At 49.9% G+C, this 16,670-nt stretch overlaps 1 protein-coding gene across 16 annotated transcripts in view; it reads left to right on the top strand.

The window, feature by feature from the left end:
• The first annotated feature begins 4,243 nt into the window (after positions 1–4,243).
• Positions 4,244–16,670, top strand: part of Camk2g (calcium/calmodulin dependent protein kinase II gamma) — a 58,150-nt gene continuing 45,723 nt past the window's right edge. For 6 of the 16 annotated variants that reach the window (XM_013353976.2, XM_005367645.2, XM_005367648.3 and 3 more), the window contains exons 1-2: positions 4,249–4,412; positions 5,715–5,809. In XM_013353976.2, coding sequence (XP_013209430.1) covers positions 4,348–4,412; positions 5,715–5,809 — 160 coding nt within the window. In that variant the 5' untranslated portion in view covers positions 4,249–4,347. Of the gene's footprint in view, positions 4,413–5,714; positions 5,810–16,670 lie in introns of all 16 variants that reach the window. The other 10 variants (XM_013353974.2, XM_005367646.2, XM_013353973.2 and 7 more) reach the window with 4 other exon arrangements.

Raw genomic sequence — 16,670 nt, 5'->3', positions numbered from 1 at the left:
GGAGGAGGAAAGCCTCAGTCTGCATTTGTCACCCAGACAAAGAGGAAGCAAGATAAGAATGCCTCACTGATAAAAGGTACCAAGCCACGCACATGGCTAATATAGACAAGAATTATGGGTTAATATAAGATATAAGAGTTAATAAGAAGCCTGGGCTGGTGAGATGGCTCAGTGGTTAAGAGCACTGACTCCTCTTCCAGAGGTCCTAAGTTCAATTCCTGGCAACCACATAGTGACTCTCAGCCATCTGTAATGATATCTGGTGCCCTCTTCTGCCCTACATGCATACAGACAGACAGAACACTGTATACACAATAAATAAATAAATCTTTTAAAAAAAGAGTTAATAAGAAGCCTAAGCTAATAGGCCAACCAGCTTATAATTAATGTAAGCCTCTGTGTATTTCTTTGGTACTGAACAGCTGTGAAAACCTCTGTCAACAAGCACTGACTGTTTTTCCAGAGGACTGGGGATGAACTCAGGGCTATGCACACACTGGGAGGCAGAGGCGGGAGGATCTTCCAGTTCGAGGCCAATTTATTCTGGTCTACAGAAGGAGCTCTAGGAGATCCATAACTACACAGAGAAACCTTGTCCCAAAAAACAAAAATAAAGCAACAATAATAAAATAGATTACATACTACAGATGTATTTATATACATATATGCATCTATTTATAAATATGTGTGTATGTTGTATGTTAGTAACTGAAACATGACCCTGTAATCCCTAGGATTTAGGGTAGTATGGACTGAATTAATTCTCCTAGAATTGATTTTAAATCATCTCCCAACAAATGAGAAACTATCTACTGGGTTGTTGTTGTTGTTGTTGTTGTTGTTGTTGTTGCTTTGTTTTGGATTTTTGGTTTTTTTGAGACAGGATTTCTCTGTGTAACAGCCCTAGCTGCCCTAGAACTAGCACTGTAGACCAGGCTGGCCTCGAACTCACAGAGATCTCTCTGCCTCTACCTCTAGAGTGTTGGGATTAAAGGCATGTGCTTCCACCACCCGGTTATTCTTTTGTTTTTAATAGGATCTTTAATAGCATCTTTTGCTCCCCCCTACTTTTTGAGGCAGTGTCTCACTGTATGCATAGAACTCACCACTAGGTAGTCTAGCTGCCATCCTGGGATTACAGTATTACAGGTTTGTGACACCACACCTGGCTTTCCTTCCAATTAAACACCTCACTTCCAGCTGCTCTGTTTTCCCTAGATTGAAAGAGTAAGTATTTTCACATGCCTTAAAATCACATTTCAAAATTAGGGAGGAAAGTATCTGTCATTGGGGGAGGGGGCAATATATAATTTCCCATGGCTTCAAGAGGAAAGATCAGAACAAGGGAGGGGTACCACCCAGTGGGGTACGTCTGGTGATTATCAAGACATCAATTTCCTGTGTTATTCACATTCTGGGAGCTCTAAGCACTATCTGAGTGTTGGTGCTGCCCAGGGGACTGGCTACAATCAGAACAGCACAGCCTATGGACCCCATGAGGTTGCCATAGATACCGATGCGCAGGGAGCTATGAGCTCGTTATTATTTGTGTGTGTGTCGTCCCTCTAATTGCTGTGAGGGTAGCTGGAGGGTGTGTGGGTGCTACAGCAGTGGGGATCGAGAAGGGCTTGTGACAGCGTGCTTGTGCAAGCACACAGAAGGGTCTATGGGCTCCAGGCTGCCACCGTGAACACAGTCGAGTCTGCTCCTTTGGGAGAAACAGGGAAGGAGGGGAGAAAGAAGCAAGGGAAAGCTGTGAAGGGAAAGAACCAGAATGGGTGCCTCTAACTGTATCACTTACAAATTTCCACTTTATTCGGATGCTTCACTAAAAGGCAGTGACAAGCACATAGTAGGTAGCTGATGAACATTTGTTGAAAAGTAGGTAGCTCTATTCACACAATAATATGAGTCATTTCCAAGGCTTCACCCTAGATTTTTTCCCATGTCATTTCACCCAGAGATCACAATGCTTTCTAATGTTATCCTGAAGCATCCAGGGTAGACCCCCTCACCAGGGGTGGGATGACAAACCACTCACAGAAGGCACATAGGAGCTGTCAGTTTATAGTCCTGCTTTTACCTTTTCCCCTGGGGTGTCCCTAAGGGATCCCGTCTTATACCCAGTTTGTGCTTATTGTGACCCTGTCCATCTCCTCAGTCCACCTTCCATGAATGAATCTGCAGTGTCAAGTATCGGTGTCTGGAGGTCAGGAACCAGGTTGCCTTGAACACTCAGGAAGGGCACATTGATGAAAAACTGATATGTAGCCTCCATTTCTGGAGCACACAGCAGCTGCTTCTGCCTCACGGGCAGATGCTAGAAACTGAAGACTTCCTGGCATCCCCGGTTTTACAACTTCCTTGCCCTACCAACCCTTGCTGGTACTTGGGACCTGCTGCTTTGAGGTAGGAAGTGATCTTGTCCCCTACACTTAACTTCCTGTTGCCATGTGGAAGGGTGGAGTACGTTGCTCTGTCACCTCAGACTTTCCCGGGTTCTTCTCATGCTTTCCTCTTGGATCTCACCCCCTCCTATTCTCCAGGCACCCCTTTCTGGGAAGTCTGTTTTGCTCCCTGACCTCTGGAGTAAGGAAAGAAGGGAAAGCTTCCCCGAATACTTTGCTCTTCCCACCCTCCAGGGGGAAGCTTGGGAGGCCAAGATACCTCTCAGCTGCCTCCCCTGGCAGCACCAGCCTGCTGACGGTGGAGACTGCATTCCCAGTGGGCATCCTGCTGTAATCAAGTCGGAGAGGCAGCAGTTGGCTGAACTCCATTCAGCCCAGTTGGAAATGGCCCCCGACTTGGGGTACAGCTGCCCGGGGCACCTCGGGAACTTACCCAGCCTGTTTCTCCTCCAGAGACAGTCACTTGACTGTGTCCTATGAACTTGCAAGGCTGGAGACAAAAGGAGAGGGTGGTAGCTCCTGCCATTCCATAAACACACACGAGGTGGTCTGAAGCTGAATATTTCTGAGTAGTTCTGTTGGAGAGCAGTACAGTGGGAAGACAGATATTAAATAATAGCTGCCAACATTGTTTTAATTAGGTGTTGAGGATCATTCTAAGTACTATATGTGATTTAACCCAGTAAATATTCACAGCCCTAGGAAGTATACTGTGTTTTATTCCCAGTTCTCAAATAAGGTGGCTGAGACTCAGGAAGATTGCATGAACTGCCTAAGGTCAACGAGTTGTCCAGAAATTAAACTACGTCGTATGATCCAAGAGATCTCGATAATGTGTGCTAGCACTCATACCTGAGGATGTATCATTACAAAATGTGATAAAGTGCCGTAAAAGTACAGGATGCCCACAAGAAAATGAGTATGTTTTCATCTTTCCTTGCTTTTAGCCACCAATATACAAAGCTTTTAATATTTATATTTTCTCACTTTTGTCTTTCATTACTGACCTAGGAGTGAATATTTATCTCTAAGACTGGAATGTAAGAAAGCATCATGCCAGCAAGACAGCTCTGCGAATAAAGGCTATTGCGCTAAGCCTCACAACCTGAGTTACAGCCCCGGTGGTAAAGAGAACCAACTCCCCAAATTGTCCTCTGACCTCCACACGTGCGCTGTGACACTCATTGTGCCACGCGCATACACAGATGAAATAAATAACTGGAAAGATGAAAAGCAAGCAAACCTATCTTGCCCCCCTGGCCTGTTTTCCCTGATAAAACCGCGACTGAAGGGTTTTTGTTTTGTTTTTTCTAATGATGCCCTTGATTTTTGCACCAGACTAGAATGTCGGCACCCTGAGGGAAGGCTGCTAGCAGCTGGCTCTGCACAGTCTGGTGTGGTGGCATCTTCCGAGAGTACAGTCTCACACAAGATCTTTGACCTTGGCACTTTTTTGGTTCAGGCAGCAGGCTTGGCACCCAAGTGTGGGGCCTCTTCCCAGACCTCAGGGGTCCAGACCCTACAGCACTCAAAAAAACACTTTCTCACACTCGTTCCTGAGCTCTTGCAGGGTCGTCCAGGGAGGAGCCCACAGGTCGCCAACCTTTCAGTTCGGTCGGTCCGAGTGGGGGGACAGCAGATCAGACCCCGCGTTCCCAGCGCCCTGGCGCAGGGGTCCCAGCTCGGGCGGCTCCCGGGGCGGGGCGGGGCCGGCGGCGGAAGGCCCCTCCCCGGGGGCGGGGCGGGGGCCAGCGGGGCTGGGGGCGGGGCCGGCGGGCGGGCGCGGGGGTGTCCCTCCCTCCTTCGCTCTCTCCGGTAAAGTCTCGCGGTGCTGCCGGGCTCAGCCCCGTCTCCTCCTCTTGCTCCCTCGGCCGGGCGGCGGTGACTGTGCACCGACGTCGGCGCGGGCTGCACCGTGTCCGCCCGCCCGCCCGCCAGTATGGCCACCACCGCCACCTGCACCCGCTTCACCGACGACTACCAGCTTTTCGAGGAGCTCGGCAAGTACGGCCCACCCGCCTCACGCGGCGACTCCCCACCCTAGCCCAGGCGCCTGGGCGCTATGCGGCTTCTCGCCCCGCCCCCCCTGGCCCTGCACCGGCCGCTGCAGCTCTCCCTCGACCCGCCCCACCCCCAGCTTTTCCCGCGTGCTGCTTCGGGGCTCCTTGGCCCTGGGTTCCCTGTCCCGCAGCACCCTCCGCACCCTGAAGCAGCTGCCGGGTTGCTGCACCCGGTGCTGTCGCGGGAACCGCAGCCCCGGGACTGCTTCAGGGCTCCTTTCAGCCCCGCCCCTCCCGCACCCTTCAGACGTTCCTCTCCTTGGACCCTGCTTGCCCACCACCCCCTCCGCACCCGGCTCCCGAGCCTACTCTGCACCCGGTCCCCAGGTCCCACGCGCCCGGTTCTCAGGACCCTCCTCAGCTCTGCAGCTTCAACCCCGCTGCGGTGCTCGGGTGTGGGGAGATGTTTAGTGCCGGGCCCCGCCCCCCCGCTAGTGCAGCTTCCAGGATCCCAGCCTTGCTGCTGGGCAGTGCTGCGGCACCCCCCGGCCCCTCCCCCCCATCCCTGCAGTGGTCCCGGGAGCCGTGCGCCGCATCCGCAACATCCCCCTCCCCTCCGCACTGAACTGGCCGCCACCGCAGCCCGGGTCCCCGCCACCCCCACCCGCTGTGCAGAGACTGGCCACTGCAGCCCCCCCCCCCGCTTTGTCCGCCCCCCTAGGTATTTCCAGAGCCCAAGATCACAGCCCATTTGGCGGGTCACGTAGAGGAAAATAGCATGAGGAAGGGGAGTTACTGCGGTCAGACTTAGAACTGTTCCTCTATTTCCCTGCTGGCCGCTACAAGGTTTAAGCCAGTTTACCGGGTCTTGAGCCTCACTTTGTCCCAGGCTTAAGGAAAATTTCTCAGGAAATCATACCTTCTGTTTAATCTCCCTTTCCCCTATTCTCAGTTATTTCTGCTGAGAGAAAGAACAAGGTCTCCCTGGTCCCTCACTCTCCTGGTCGCCTTGCAAGGCTATCAGTGAGATGCAGCAGGTGTGTATCTGAAGCATCGCCCACCAGCTCCTGGTGGACAGTCTGAGGTTGAGGCTGTTGCTTTGCCCAGCAATTAGGTGGCGTGGTGGGAATCAGGTGGTACCCCACTCACATCTGTTCAGTCCCATGGGGTGGCCTCATCATTGTTATGTTAGCTGGTGGTTGTCAGTACAAGTATGGTGGTGAGAGCATCGCTGGCCTCATCTGAAGCATGTTGGTGGTCCTTTGGTTGGCTCCATGTCCCAGTCCTTTCCCCCTTCTCTCTCCAGGGGTGCCTTTTCAGTGGTCCGAAGGTGTGTGAAGAAAACATCTACGCAGGAATATGCAGCAAAAATCATCAATACCAAGAAGTTGTCAGCCCGAGGTGAGTGTTCCCTGTTTGGCTCTGGCCTTGAGGATCTGACTTCTGCAGATGCCCTAGGAGTTGGGGGAGTATGTGTTTCAGCACTTGGAGATTAGTTGGAATTTCAAAGTGGGTGGATTTTGAAGCCAGACAAGGAGGTGTGAGGGGATTGGATGCGCTCAGGGAGGAAAAAAAAAAGAAAGAGTAAAGTAAGTGATGTGGATGCCTGGAATGGTCCCCAAAGGGTTGAGGAAGTTCAAGTTCTCGGTGGAGAATTCGTGGCAAGTGGCATGGAATGAAAAGCTCTTAATTTAGGGTACTTAGAGCCCCTCTCTTTAGAGCAGGCTTGTCCTAGCCTTGTGCCCTGGTGGGATGGGATGCAGTAAATGAGCAGTTCTGATCAATCTAGCCTCCCCTGCCCACCAGGCGGCAGAACAGACTCCCAAGGGAAGGGAATCTGTAAACATCAGGAGGCTGCTACTGGTGAGGGCTTCTGGGGAACAGATCCTGCCAGATGAACTTGATTGCTTTTTTTGATCAAATTACAAAGTTGGTGGGGAAGCAGCAGATGTCGCCTGCCCTGAACAGAGGGTGATGATGCCTCTGGTCTAGAACTCCCAGTGGTCCTGTCTGAGGAGAGCTGCGGTACCTCCGTGAGTGCGGAGGTTCCACTGCATACCCAGGACTGGGAAGCCAGGGCCTGTCTTTAACACTTCGAATGCACAGCCGTGAACTGGTGTTGGGTGCTCGCCAAGCTTACCTCATCTGATAGGTGTAGACCCAGCAGTGTGTGAAGTGTGAGGTGACTGGTTAATATGGAGTTCAGGTCCTGGAGAGCTTCAGGGCCCAGCACAGGGCAAAGGTTATACTACTCAGAGAAAGGAATTAGGGCTGGGCAGTAGGATGCCCGTAAACATTGGGAGCCAGGACAGATGCTTGGGGAAGATGTGGTCTTTGGCCAATAATGACGTGTACATCTAGGGCAAGATAATAGATGTCCCAAGCACCCAGAAGCTCCGAGATTCCACAGAGATGACAGTGGGCTTCTGTTGTGTTGGTGGTTGTTCTGGGACCTGTTCCACTGGGCTGTGTCTGCCTCCTGGCCTGGGTGTCTCTCGCTATTCCTATTACCAAGGCTTGTTTTGTTGTCTCCCACCCGGCTCCGTTTCCTGTCTCTTACTTTCGTCTACATTGGCTGTAAAGCTGACTTGTTTATTTTCTTTCCATCGGGTACCTTGAGTCCAAGGCAATGGTTGTCATAGAGATATGTGGGTGGTCCGATGCCCTCCTCCTGTGGGATGGGGGGACAACAGTAGTTGGGTTCTTTGGCAGACATGCTCTGACTAAGAATGGAAGGTGCAGGCAGGAGTGACTTGAAGATGGGTATCTCCCTGTGCCCACACAGCCTAGCCCTGCCATATCAGAAATGGGGCTGTGTCTGGTGTCTCCCGTTGATGGTGCAGAACTTTGCACCGGGAGTGAGGAGGGGTAGGAAGTTGAGAGCTGGAAATGAGTGATCTGAACATAGCTGGTTATGGTGACTGTGGGACTACCAACCTTGGGCTTTCATTTCCTGCCGCTTTCATACCCCTTCAAACTTCCTAAACTGTGGCATGGTGCCCTTTCCTTCCGCATAGCCTTTCTGCCTTATCTTGACTTTCTAAGGTGGCATTTGGTGTTCTTCTTTCCCTGCCTGAACTGGATGAGATTTAATTTCTCTGCTTTTCTTTGCTGCTTGAGAATTCTTGAATAAGATCATGTGTATCAGGCAACAACTCCCCCACTCGAGAGATGGCTATGCCAAGATTGAGGCTTTGGCTTATGTACCAGGTTAACTTTGGGACAGAGGCTGTGGCGGCTGGTGGATGTGTTCAGAGGTGCCATTGCTATTTGGAGGTGGGAGAGTGGGAGGGTGTGCTCTCAGAGATGGTATCCTGTTCTGTGGGTGTTGCCATAGGGGTTGGGTCAAGGTCTACAGTGGGCTGGTAGCTTTGGGGTTCAGGAGTGAAAACCATGGCTTCCTTGCGGCCTCTCAGTTTACACTGTATATTTTATAAAGGTGCTGTAGCTGGGGCTGGGTTTCACTCGCTGCTGTCTGTCTGTCTAGGGCTCCGCAGGTGTTGGGTTTCTGTGTTTGGGAATGTCATTGCCCCACTAGGGTCGTCTGTGTGGGGGTCTGCAGAGGCTTCTCTGTGCCCCCCCCCCCCCCCCCCGCCCCCGGATTCCTTGGTGATTTTCTTTGCTACAAACTGAAAGGGAAGAAAGGGTAAAGGGCTGCTTTTCCTTGTTTTCCATAATAATGTGGCCCAACAGGCCTTGGAACGACAGCTTGGTCCTCTGGGGGACAGGTCTGGATAGGAAGCTTTCTTGTGGGCTGTACCTTCTTGTTATTGAAGCCAACATTGGTTGCTGAGTTACCAGGTAGGATGCTCATCCAGGTATGTGTTGAGCATTGTTTTTTATCTGCATGCCTGTCCACATAGGCACTGAAGGTCATGTAACACCATTTTTTTTTTTTTTGCTTCAATGCAGTAATAGGTAGGGAGTTGGGACTCTTACAGGAACCCATGGTTCTAAGCTTAGCTCTACTATGCTGAAGGAGGCATTTAAAATAGCCTTGAATTCAGGATCTAGTGGGCCAGGTGATGGCAATGATAAATCGTTATTTTAAGATTTAAGAGCACCTCCCCAAAGAGCCTGAGCCCTTATGTCTTTTTTTTATTTTTAAATCTTCATATTCCCTTCTTATCTTTATTCATATGCATACAGATTTTCACCTCGTGGAGCATAACATTTTATATCCTGCTCTCTTTGCTTATATCCAGAGCAGTTTCTCCATATTGCTACAGTTGAAGGGCAAATGGTTCTTTCTGATTTCTGTGTAGTTTAGGATTTATCCTTGGAGCATCATAAGAAACCTGTCTTTGGCTGGGTGGTGGTGGTGCACACCTTTAATCCCAGCACTCAGGAGGCAGAGACAGGCGGATCTCTGTAGAGTTCGAGACCAGCCTGGTCTACAGAGCGAGTTCCAGGACAGGCTCCTTTAAAGCTACAGAGAAACCCTGTCTCAAAAAACAACAACAAAAACTGTCTTTGGATTATTTATCCGGATTCCAGGTCTGTTGACTGGAATTAATACTGGGTAATGCCCTTAGCCTTACGAGGGATGCTCCCAGAGCAGTGTTACGAAATCTGTTACCGCATTCACTGTAGTTATTTATCTGTCTGTCTGACGTAGGCTTCGTATGAAGAAATTTTCTGTTGAAACTGTGGATAAGAAAAGCCTTCCTCTTCGTGAGGACCTGGGAGGTGAGGGGAAACACCTTTTTCTTTGCTTTTATGTAGTTAGGCCCTAGCACAAAACCTGATATACACTAAACATAGACATATAAAATGAATTAAGAGAGTCAGGTTGCTGGAGCCGTTGGACCCTGGTGCTGGCTTGGGTCCTCCCCTTTTTGACCCAGGGAGCCAGGCTGCTCTAGAGGAAACAGATAGGATAAAGACTCATGCTTGGGGCATAAAGCAGTATAGCTTCTGTTTCCTCCTTTCTTGTCATTATGACCTTAGGACCACTTCTATTTCAGTGCCAGGGTAGCTCACCTTGAGTACTGGTTCAGACAGCAGCTTCCTATCCTCTGTCCACAGAAATGCTGAGACTAGGGGTATTGCCTCAGAATCTGCATTTTTAACACATGCTTCAGGTCATCCATGAGCTGAAATCAGTAGAAGGCTGGAAAGATGGCTCAGTGGTTAAGAGCACTGTCTGCTCTTCCAGAGGTCACTGCTTCAGTTCCTAGCACCCACATGGCAGCTCAGCCTGTCTGTAACTCCACTTCCAGGGGATCCAACACACTTACATACATACAAAACACGAATGCACATAAAATTTAAAAAAAGGGGGGGAAATAAATCAGTAGATGCTGGTTGTGGAATAAAGGCTCATGCCTTTATTCCCAGTACCCTGGAGACTGAGGCCGGGATGATTGCCACAAGTTCAAGGCCAGCCTCTGATACTTAGTAAGACTCTGTCTCAAAACAAAAGAAGACAAAATCACAAACAGCAGCAGCAGCAGCAACAGTCATCCTTGCTGTCTCCTGGGATTCAGCAGGCACACCTTAGCCCAGCCAGCTGCTGTCTCAGGTGGTCTCTGCCGTCATATGGCCGTCTGTGTGCACGGGCTGATCTGTGATTAAGGGTGTCATTCTGTATCTCCAGTTTGGTGTGTCACTTTGTGTCTGAGGCTATGGCAGGCTGAGTGGCTGATGTTGTGGTATGTTGGCCACCAGAAGGGTAAAGGCTGTCCCTTTCTGGGTCCAGCTGGCCCTGGGGACTGAAATGGGATCCCCTTGAATGGTTCCAGCTTAAAGTCCCCACCCCTTTGGTGTTGGCCTGAGTAGCCCCCATGACATTTGTGTCCCCGTGGTGTCTCCAAATAAGACTTTTCCTGTTAAGGATCTGGGGAAGTGAGGGAAGGAGGACAGGATGGTGCAGCAGAGGGAAGACAGCGGGCGAAGGGCTCTGTTGCAGGGGAACTCTGGGAGACAGAGATTTAAAGAAATCAGACTTTTCTCCTGATTTCTAGAAACCAGAGAAATAGTATCCTTCATAAAGGGGAATGATCTCCTCTGATCTTCCCTGCCATGCGTGAGGGCGCAGGGTGGAGGTCCTCCACACCAAGGCTCCTATCCTACAGTCATGATTGAGATGTGGACACCCACTTTCCCAGAAGGAGCTGGGGTGCACAGTTTTGGGTGGGGATGTGGCCCATTCCTTGAGTTTCTTCCTGCTGTTTGTCATCATATCCGTATCAGAAGCTGTGCTGAAACCTTGGAGATGGGAGGCTGGAGACAGGGAAGGGGAGGGGCTTGGTGTGACCAGCCCCCACCCTCCATCTCTGTACTTGCTACTTCACTTTCTGAACAGCTTTGGCGGATGAACAAGAACTGATCCTATGGGTGCCAAAAGGGTGGTGACAAGCAGAGATGGGTACTTTGCACCTCTTGAGTGCCTCTGTAGGGGCCCTTTGTCACCTGCACATAGCCAGAAAGATGTATCCTTGTGGAAACACAGTCATAAAAGATTTGTTCTGAGCTCTAAACACGTACGTAGTTTGGTTGATGCTCGGACCCCAGTATTTTCGTAATACGGCCTTTGAATGCCCTTGAGCTGTGTCTCCTCTCCTGTGCCCCCTACTCGATCTTTCTTCTCTTTCTAAGACAGGTTTCAGGTAGTGCAGGCTGGTCTTGAACTTACTCTGTAACTGAGAATGACCTTTGAGCTCCTGATCTTCCTGCCTCCACCTCCCACATGCTAAGGTTGTATCGTGTGAACCGCAGGTTCTAGACCTTTGTTGTGATTGAATCGTAGGGTCATCCCACAGTCTCCATCTATCTCTCCAGCTAATTCTGAGCCCGACAACAAAACTCTTCTCATTGCCTCACTCTCCTGTAGCCACATTTTTTTTTTACTCTGGTGGGGGCATTTCTAGCCCCTCCTCACACACATACACCATTCCTACTTCCTGGGCCCTATCACCATCGACAACAGCAGATTCCCATCTGCTCCCCTCTTTTCTCCTCCCTGTCTTTCCCCTCCCCCTCCCTTGCTGCTGCCCTGGGAGGAGCTATTTTTAGGGCTGCTTCCTGGGATGTTTTACTTGGGGCTGGTTACCATGAAGGAAATGTCACCCAAACAGTGAGCAAAGGCTAGCTAGGGGCACCCATTGTGGGCATGGAGTTGACCCTGTTTGGGCCCTTAAAAGTAGGCAGAGTGTCCACAGGCAGAGCCTTGCCTTCTTGGGGCTTGCTAGTGACCCCATGGGGAATTTTTCTGTCAAAGCTGGTTTAGAGCTGGAACTTGAGGGCAGTCTTGGCGTCTCTTGCCTTTCCCTCCTTGTCTTGAGAGCTGGAGGCCACGGAGAGGCTCAGGATTTTCAGTTGTCTGGAACTATTCAAGTTAGAATTGAAGGCAGGGTGTTTGTATGTGTGCTGTGTAAGGGACAGAGAAGCTCATGGGCGTATTTCAGGCCCTGTCCCCCGTATTTACAGCCATTAGCAAGTTCCCGGTATTTGGTTGTGAGGGAATTAGAAGACTATGCGTTTACTCGGTATACAGACGTTGGAAATGCTTTGCACCTGCAAAGAGGAAGGGATCTGGCATCATGGTGTCAAAGGGAGGTCAGTGGGATTGTGGCTTGAGAGTCTTACTCCTCAGCGCTCAAAGGTTAGGAAGGTGGATTGTGACTCTGCCGCCCTTGTTTCTGCTCCTCAGACAGATGCCCGAGGAATCAGCAAGGTTTCAGCTGTTTGTGAGAGGAAGGTGGGGCCACTCAGGAGGGTAACAAGATGAGGCCACCTTCGTCTTGTGTCAGAAATCAATGGCACTGCTGGGGCTTCTCACACTAGATGTCATTCAGATTGAACTCAAGCTCCTAATAAGGCTGCTTCTGCTTTCTGATCCTGATGCCGCCTCTACTGTTAGGGGGAAAATCTTGCAAGAGGGCTCTGTGGTTATAGCTAGGCTGAAGGCCTGCAGGGTGGGTCTCCATGGCAATAGCACACTGGCGGGCAGGAAGTGGCTGTTGTCAAACAGGAAGGGGGGGCTGGGCTGTATGGTAGGAGGAGCCCTATAGAAAGGTGGGTGAGAGGAGGGTCAGCTAGGGACGGCCTACGATACTCTGAAGTAGACACTGAAGAAAGGCTGGCTTTGTGGCAGGAGTGCCTGCTGGTTTGTCCTCACCTTGAGATACTGAGCCTAGGCCTAGACCAATGAACCAAGCAAACTCAGTGGCTTCACCCCTTTTAATGTTGAGGATGCTGCGTTCAAGAAGGGTACTCTACAAATCATTTTCTGTTCCTGCTAGTGTAGAGCACCCTTTTCTTTCTCCCCAGTCCAGAGGAGACTATAAAACCGGTATGGGGAGAAAGAGATGGGACATAGCCACTGCATAAGCCAGGCTGTGCGTGGTGTAAGAGAGTGTGGTAGGCAGAAACCACGTGACTCACTGGACAGAGACCTTCAGGATGGCAAGATGCCATCGCTAGCAAAACTGAGGAAGAGGAGGCATCTTGCGGTCCAGCACTCCCTGGAGTGGCTCTCTGAGTGTTCCTCTTGCTTACCTTCATCTGCAGGCTGTGGACTCACAAGCTTCACCTCTGGATGGCAAAGGAGGATCTCAGGGAGACCCTAAGAACAAGTCAAAGGGTTCAGCATCTGCCTATGTGGAGGGGAGAGCGGGTCCCTGTCTTTTGTTATCTTTAGCAATATGTATGAACACATGAGCTGGGGAGATGGTTCCATAGTTAAAGTGCATGCCATACAAATGTAAAGATGAGAGTTCGTATCTTCAGGAACACATGTCGATGCTGGGTTGGGGTGGTAGCCCACCTATAATTCTATCCTCAGAAAACTGGACTAGGGGGTCCCCAGGATAAGCTGGTTAGCAAGACTAGCCAAACCTACAAGCTTTGGAAGATTTAATCGAGAAATCCTACCTTAGTAAATAAAGAGTGGGCTGTGGCGCACACCTTTAATCCCAGCACTCGGGAGGCAGAGGCCGGCGGATCTCTGAGTTTTGAGATCAGCCTGGTCTACATAGCAAGTTCTAGGACAGCCAGAGCTATACTGAAACATCTGTCTCAAAACAAACAAAAGAAGTGACTTAATCTCAGACCTTCACGTGCTTGTTCACACATACGCATACATATGCACACACACACACACACGAAAAATGGAAAAGGGTCAGAGAAAAAGGAAAGCTATGGGCACGTGTCAGTACAAGAGACCTTGTCCAGCCTCTTGAAAAGAGGCTCTTGCTATGTGTGTTGTTGCCTCATTTAAACTTCAGGCATTGCTGTTGAAGTGTGAAGCTGCAAGCTGGGGTTGTGACTCGGTTGGTGGAGTGCATATTTGGCATGTACTAGGTCCTAGATCAGATTCATACATAAGTGAGGTATGGTCATACCTATGATGCGAGTACCTAAGAGGTAGGGGGATCAGAAGTTCAAGAGCAGCCTCCCTCACCAAAAATAAAAACATCCGTTCATGCTTGCTTACATAGATGAATGGATGGAGCTCCTCCCAGGTGAGTGACTGGCTCGTTTACCTCCTTTGGGTCTTAATCGAATGTCATTTCCTTACTGAGGCACCCCCTGTACACCTTACTTATTAAACTTGGCGCTTTCTTCCTTCTCTGCTCTGTTTTTCTGCATAACACTTAACTTCAGCATCTGCTGTGCCGAGTTTCTTTCCGGCACCACTGTTTGCTGGCCCATAGAATGGGAACTCGGCGAGGGAAGGGATTTTTGACTGGCTTGTTCATCAGTGTTTTCCAGTGTTTAGAGCAGTGCCTCTTAGGGTGAAGGCCTCGAGGAATACTTTCAGAAGGCGTGAGTGAGGCTCAGGTGCTTATAATAACTTTGTGGAATGGCAGCCCTTCCAAAACCAATATGTTAATTGTTCTACCTTGTGGCTTAGACTAAGAGCAAAGACCAAAGCCTGGCTCTGGGGTTCCAAGAGTATATGAGCCTTGCCAAAAGAGTGAGGCTTGGCTTCCTGGAGTTAGGCTTGAACTAAGTGGTAAGAGGAGTCCCCTGGACCTTGGGTAAGCCCCTTCAAGGAACGGAGAGACTCATCTTTCTCTGCTCTGAGTCTCTGGTGAAACAGTGCGTGTCCTTATTTTTAGTGCAGATTCTGTTGTGGGGCTGTAACCCTTAGCCAGTAAGAGACTTAAAAGAGGACGTAAGCATTAATCTTCAGGCCTCCCCTCAGCTGCCACCTCTGCATTGCAAGATTCTGTTCTCCCACACCTGCCCCACGAGCCATAGGTCAAGGGTGGTGAGGTGAGTAGTCAGAGATGGGGTGGGTGGGTCTGCAGCTGCCACAGCTGGCTTGCTTGGTGCCTTGGTCTCAAGACCAGGGCTGGGAGAAGATGTGGGTTTTCCAGATACAGGAGGAGCAAACCCACCATCCCCATCAAACAGGGTTTTATTGCTGCCCTTTTGAGTGTTTCTGTAGGTGGAAGTCTCCAGCCACGGTCTGTCTGGGACTGAGAGATACCAGGAAATGTTGGGAATTGGGAATTATCCAGGGTTCTCCTGGCTAAATCCTGGTCGTTGGCTGTGCTGAACCTGAAGGTGGGAAAAAAGGCCTGACCCAGATCCTGGGCAGCTGGGATGGATTAGCTGGGTAGCACAAAGTTGAACCTGTTGCTGGAGGGAAGGGTTAGGGCACAGCTAAGGGTGCGCAAACAAAGTGAGGAGATTCCTACAGTCTGTCACCTTTGCGTTATCTCAGCGTTTCATTCCTTTCCTCCTGTTGAACCTGAGTTACTTAGCTTCTCTGGGCCTTAGTTCTACCATATCTACAGTTGGAGTAATCAAGCAGGGCATTATGGTACACACCTTTGATCCCAACACTCGGGAGGCAGAGGCAGGCCAGTCTCTGAGTTCCAGGACAGCCAGGGCTACACAGAGAAACCCTGTCTAGAAAAACCAAAAATAAATAAAAAGGGAGTAATCATATCCCCTACCTGGTAGGACCATTGAGGGGGATTATAGCACACTTTAAAGAGATACTTTTCCTGTATAGAGTAGAGGTAAGACGGGGAGAAAGGCAGGAGGGCTGCGGTGTAGCTCAGTTAGCAGATCTAGATGTATAAGTCCATGAGTTCCAGCCGCAGCCGCACACACCACACATGGCAGTGCACAGCTATAATCCTGGCACTCTCAGTAAAGAGAAGAGGATCAGGAGTGCAAGCGACGTCTTCCTCTTCAGCTACGTAGTGAGTTTGAGGCTAGCCAGGCTACATAAGGCTCTGCCTCCAAAGCCGATGCAGAGAGATTTCTTGTCTTGGAGAGTTGGATTGTGTTAGATCCTCTTCCCCAAAACCCGGAGTCTTCAGTTGATATTCTCATTTTTTTTTCATTCTGTCATGGCATCGCAGTGGAGAAGGAGAGGTCTAAGCCACATCACCTTCATCAGCTTGGTTGACTGTGGTACTTTGGGCGGGTCACTCTCTCTTCTTAGCCTTGGTTTCCTTATTTATGTAATAGAGCAAAACAGATCCCTATTTCACAAAGTTTCTGTCAGGATGAACTATTGAGAATCCGTGACTCTGCCTGGCAGGGTAAAGCTTAGTAGTGGTAATTGTTACCGCTGCTGTTACTGTTGCTTTCTTAGTAGTGGTAATTGTTACCACTGCTGTTACTGTTGGGCTCTTAGTGAGCGGTGTTTACAACTTAGGATCTTGAGCCCTCTTGGAAGAACCCAAAGGTAGCAGTTGTGGTGTGTAGTGTGAGAAGTCCAAGAAATGCAGTGGGAGAGTGGGGAGATGGTTACAAGAAGAGGTCACACCCTCCCAAATTCTAGAGGGTAGATATGGGAAGCCGAGTGGGGAGACTTCTAGGCCTCCCTACTCTGACCATCTTTCTACTTCCTGGAGCCCTGCCTTCTTGTGAAAGGAACTGGCCTACCTAGCTCACTGGGATCTCCGGACTCAATAGATTCTGGTCATTTCCTCAAAACAGTAATCTAAAGTATGAGTGCAGAGAGGCCAAATCTCAAAGCGGTGGGTAGCCAAGAAGAGAAGCTTCTTGAAGAGAAGCTAGATTTGCGTCCTCCTTTCTCTCTCTATATGAACAGGCATCGTAGTTATGCCAGTCTCTCATGGCCATGTTAGGGGAAAGCAAACATGTCTCTCTTTCATAGTGGGCCTTTAGTCAGTTCCAGTGTTAACTGCTGTTGTCTTATTTTAAAATATTTTCATCACATTTATTTACTTTTGTGTGCATGCACATGTATGCATATGTGCATTTGTCATCATGTGTGTGTGTAATCGTGGGTAAGAGAATAACTGTGGGAGATGGTTCTCTCCTACTG

This window comes from Microtus ochrogaster, unplaced genomic scaffold, assembly GCF_000317375.1.
Source record: "Microtus ochrogaster isolate Prairie Vole_2 unplaced genomic scaffold, MicOch1.0 UNK21, whole genome shotgun sequence".
NCBI lineage: Eukaryota > Metazoa > Chordata > Mammalia > Rodentia > Cricetidae > Microtus > Microtus ochrogaster.
The sequence above is the reverse complement of the archived record's forward strand: the minus strand, read 5'-3'. Positions and strand labels throughout refer to the sequence as shown.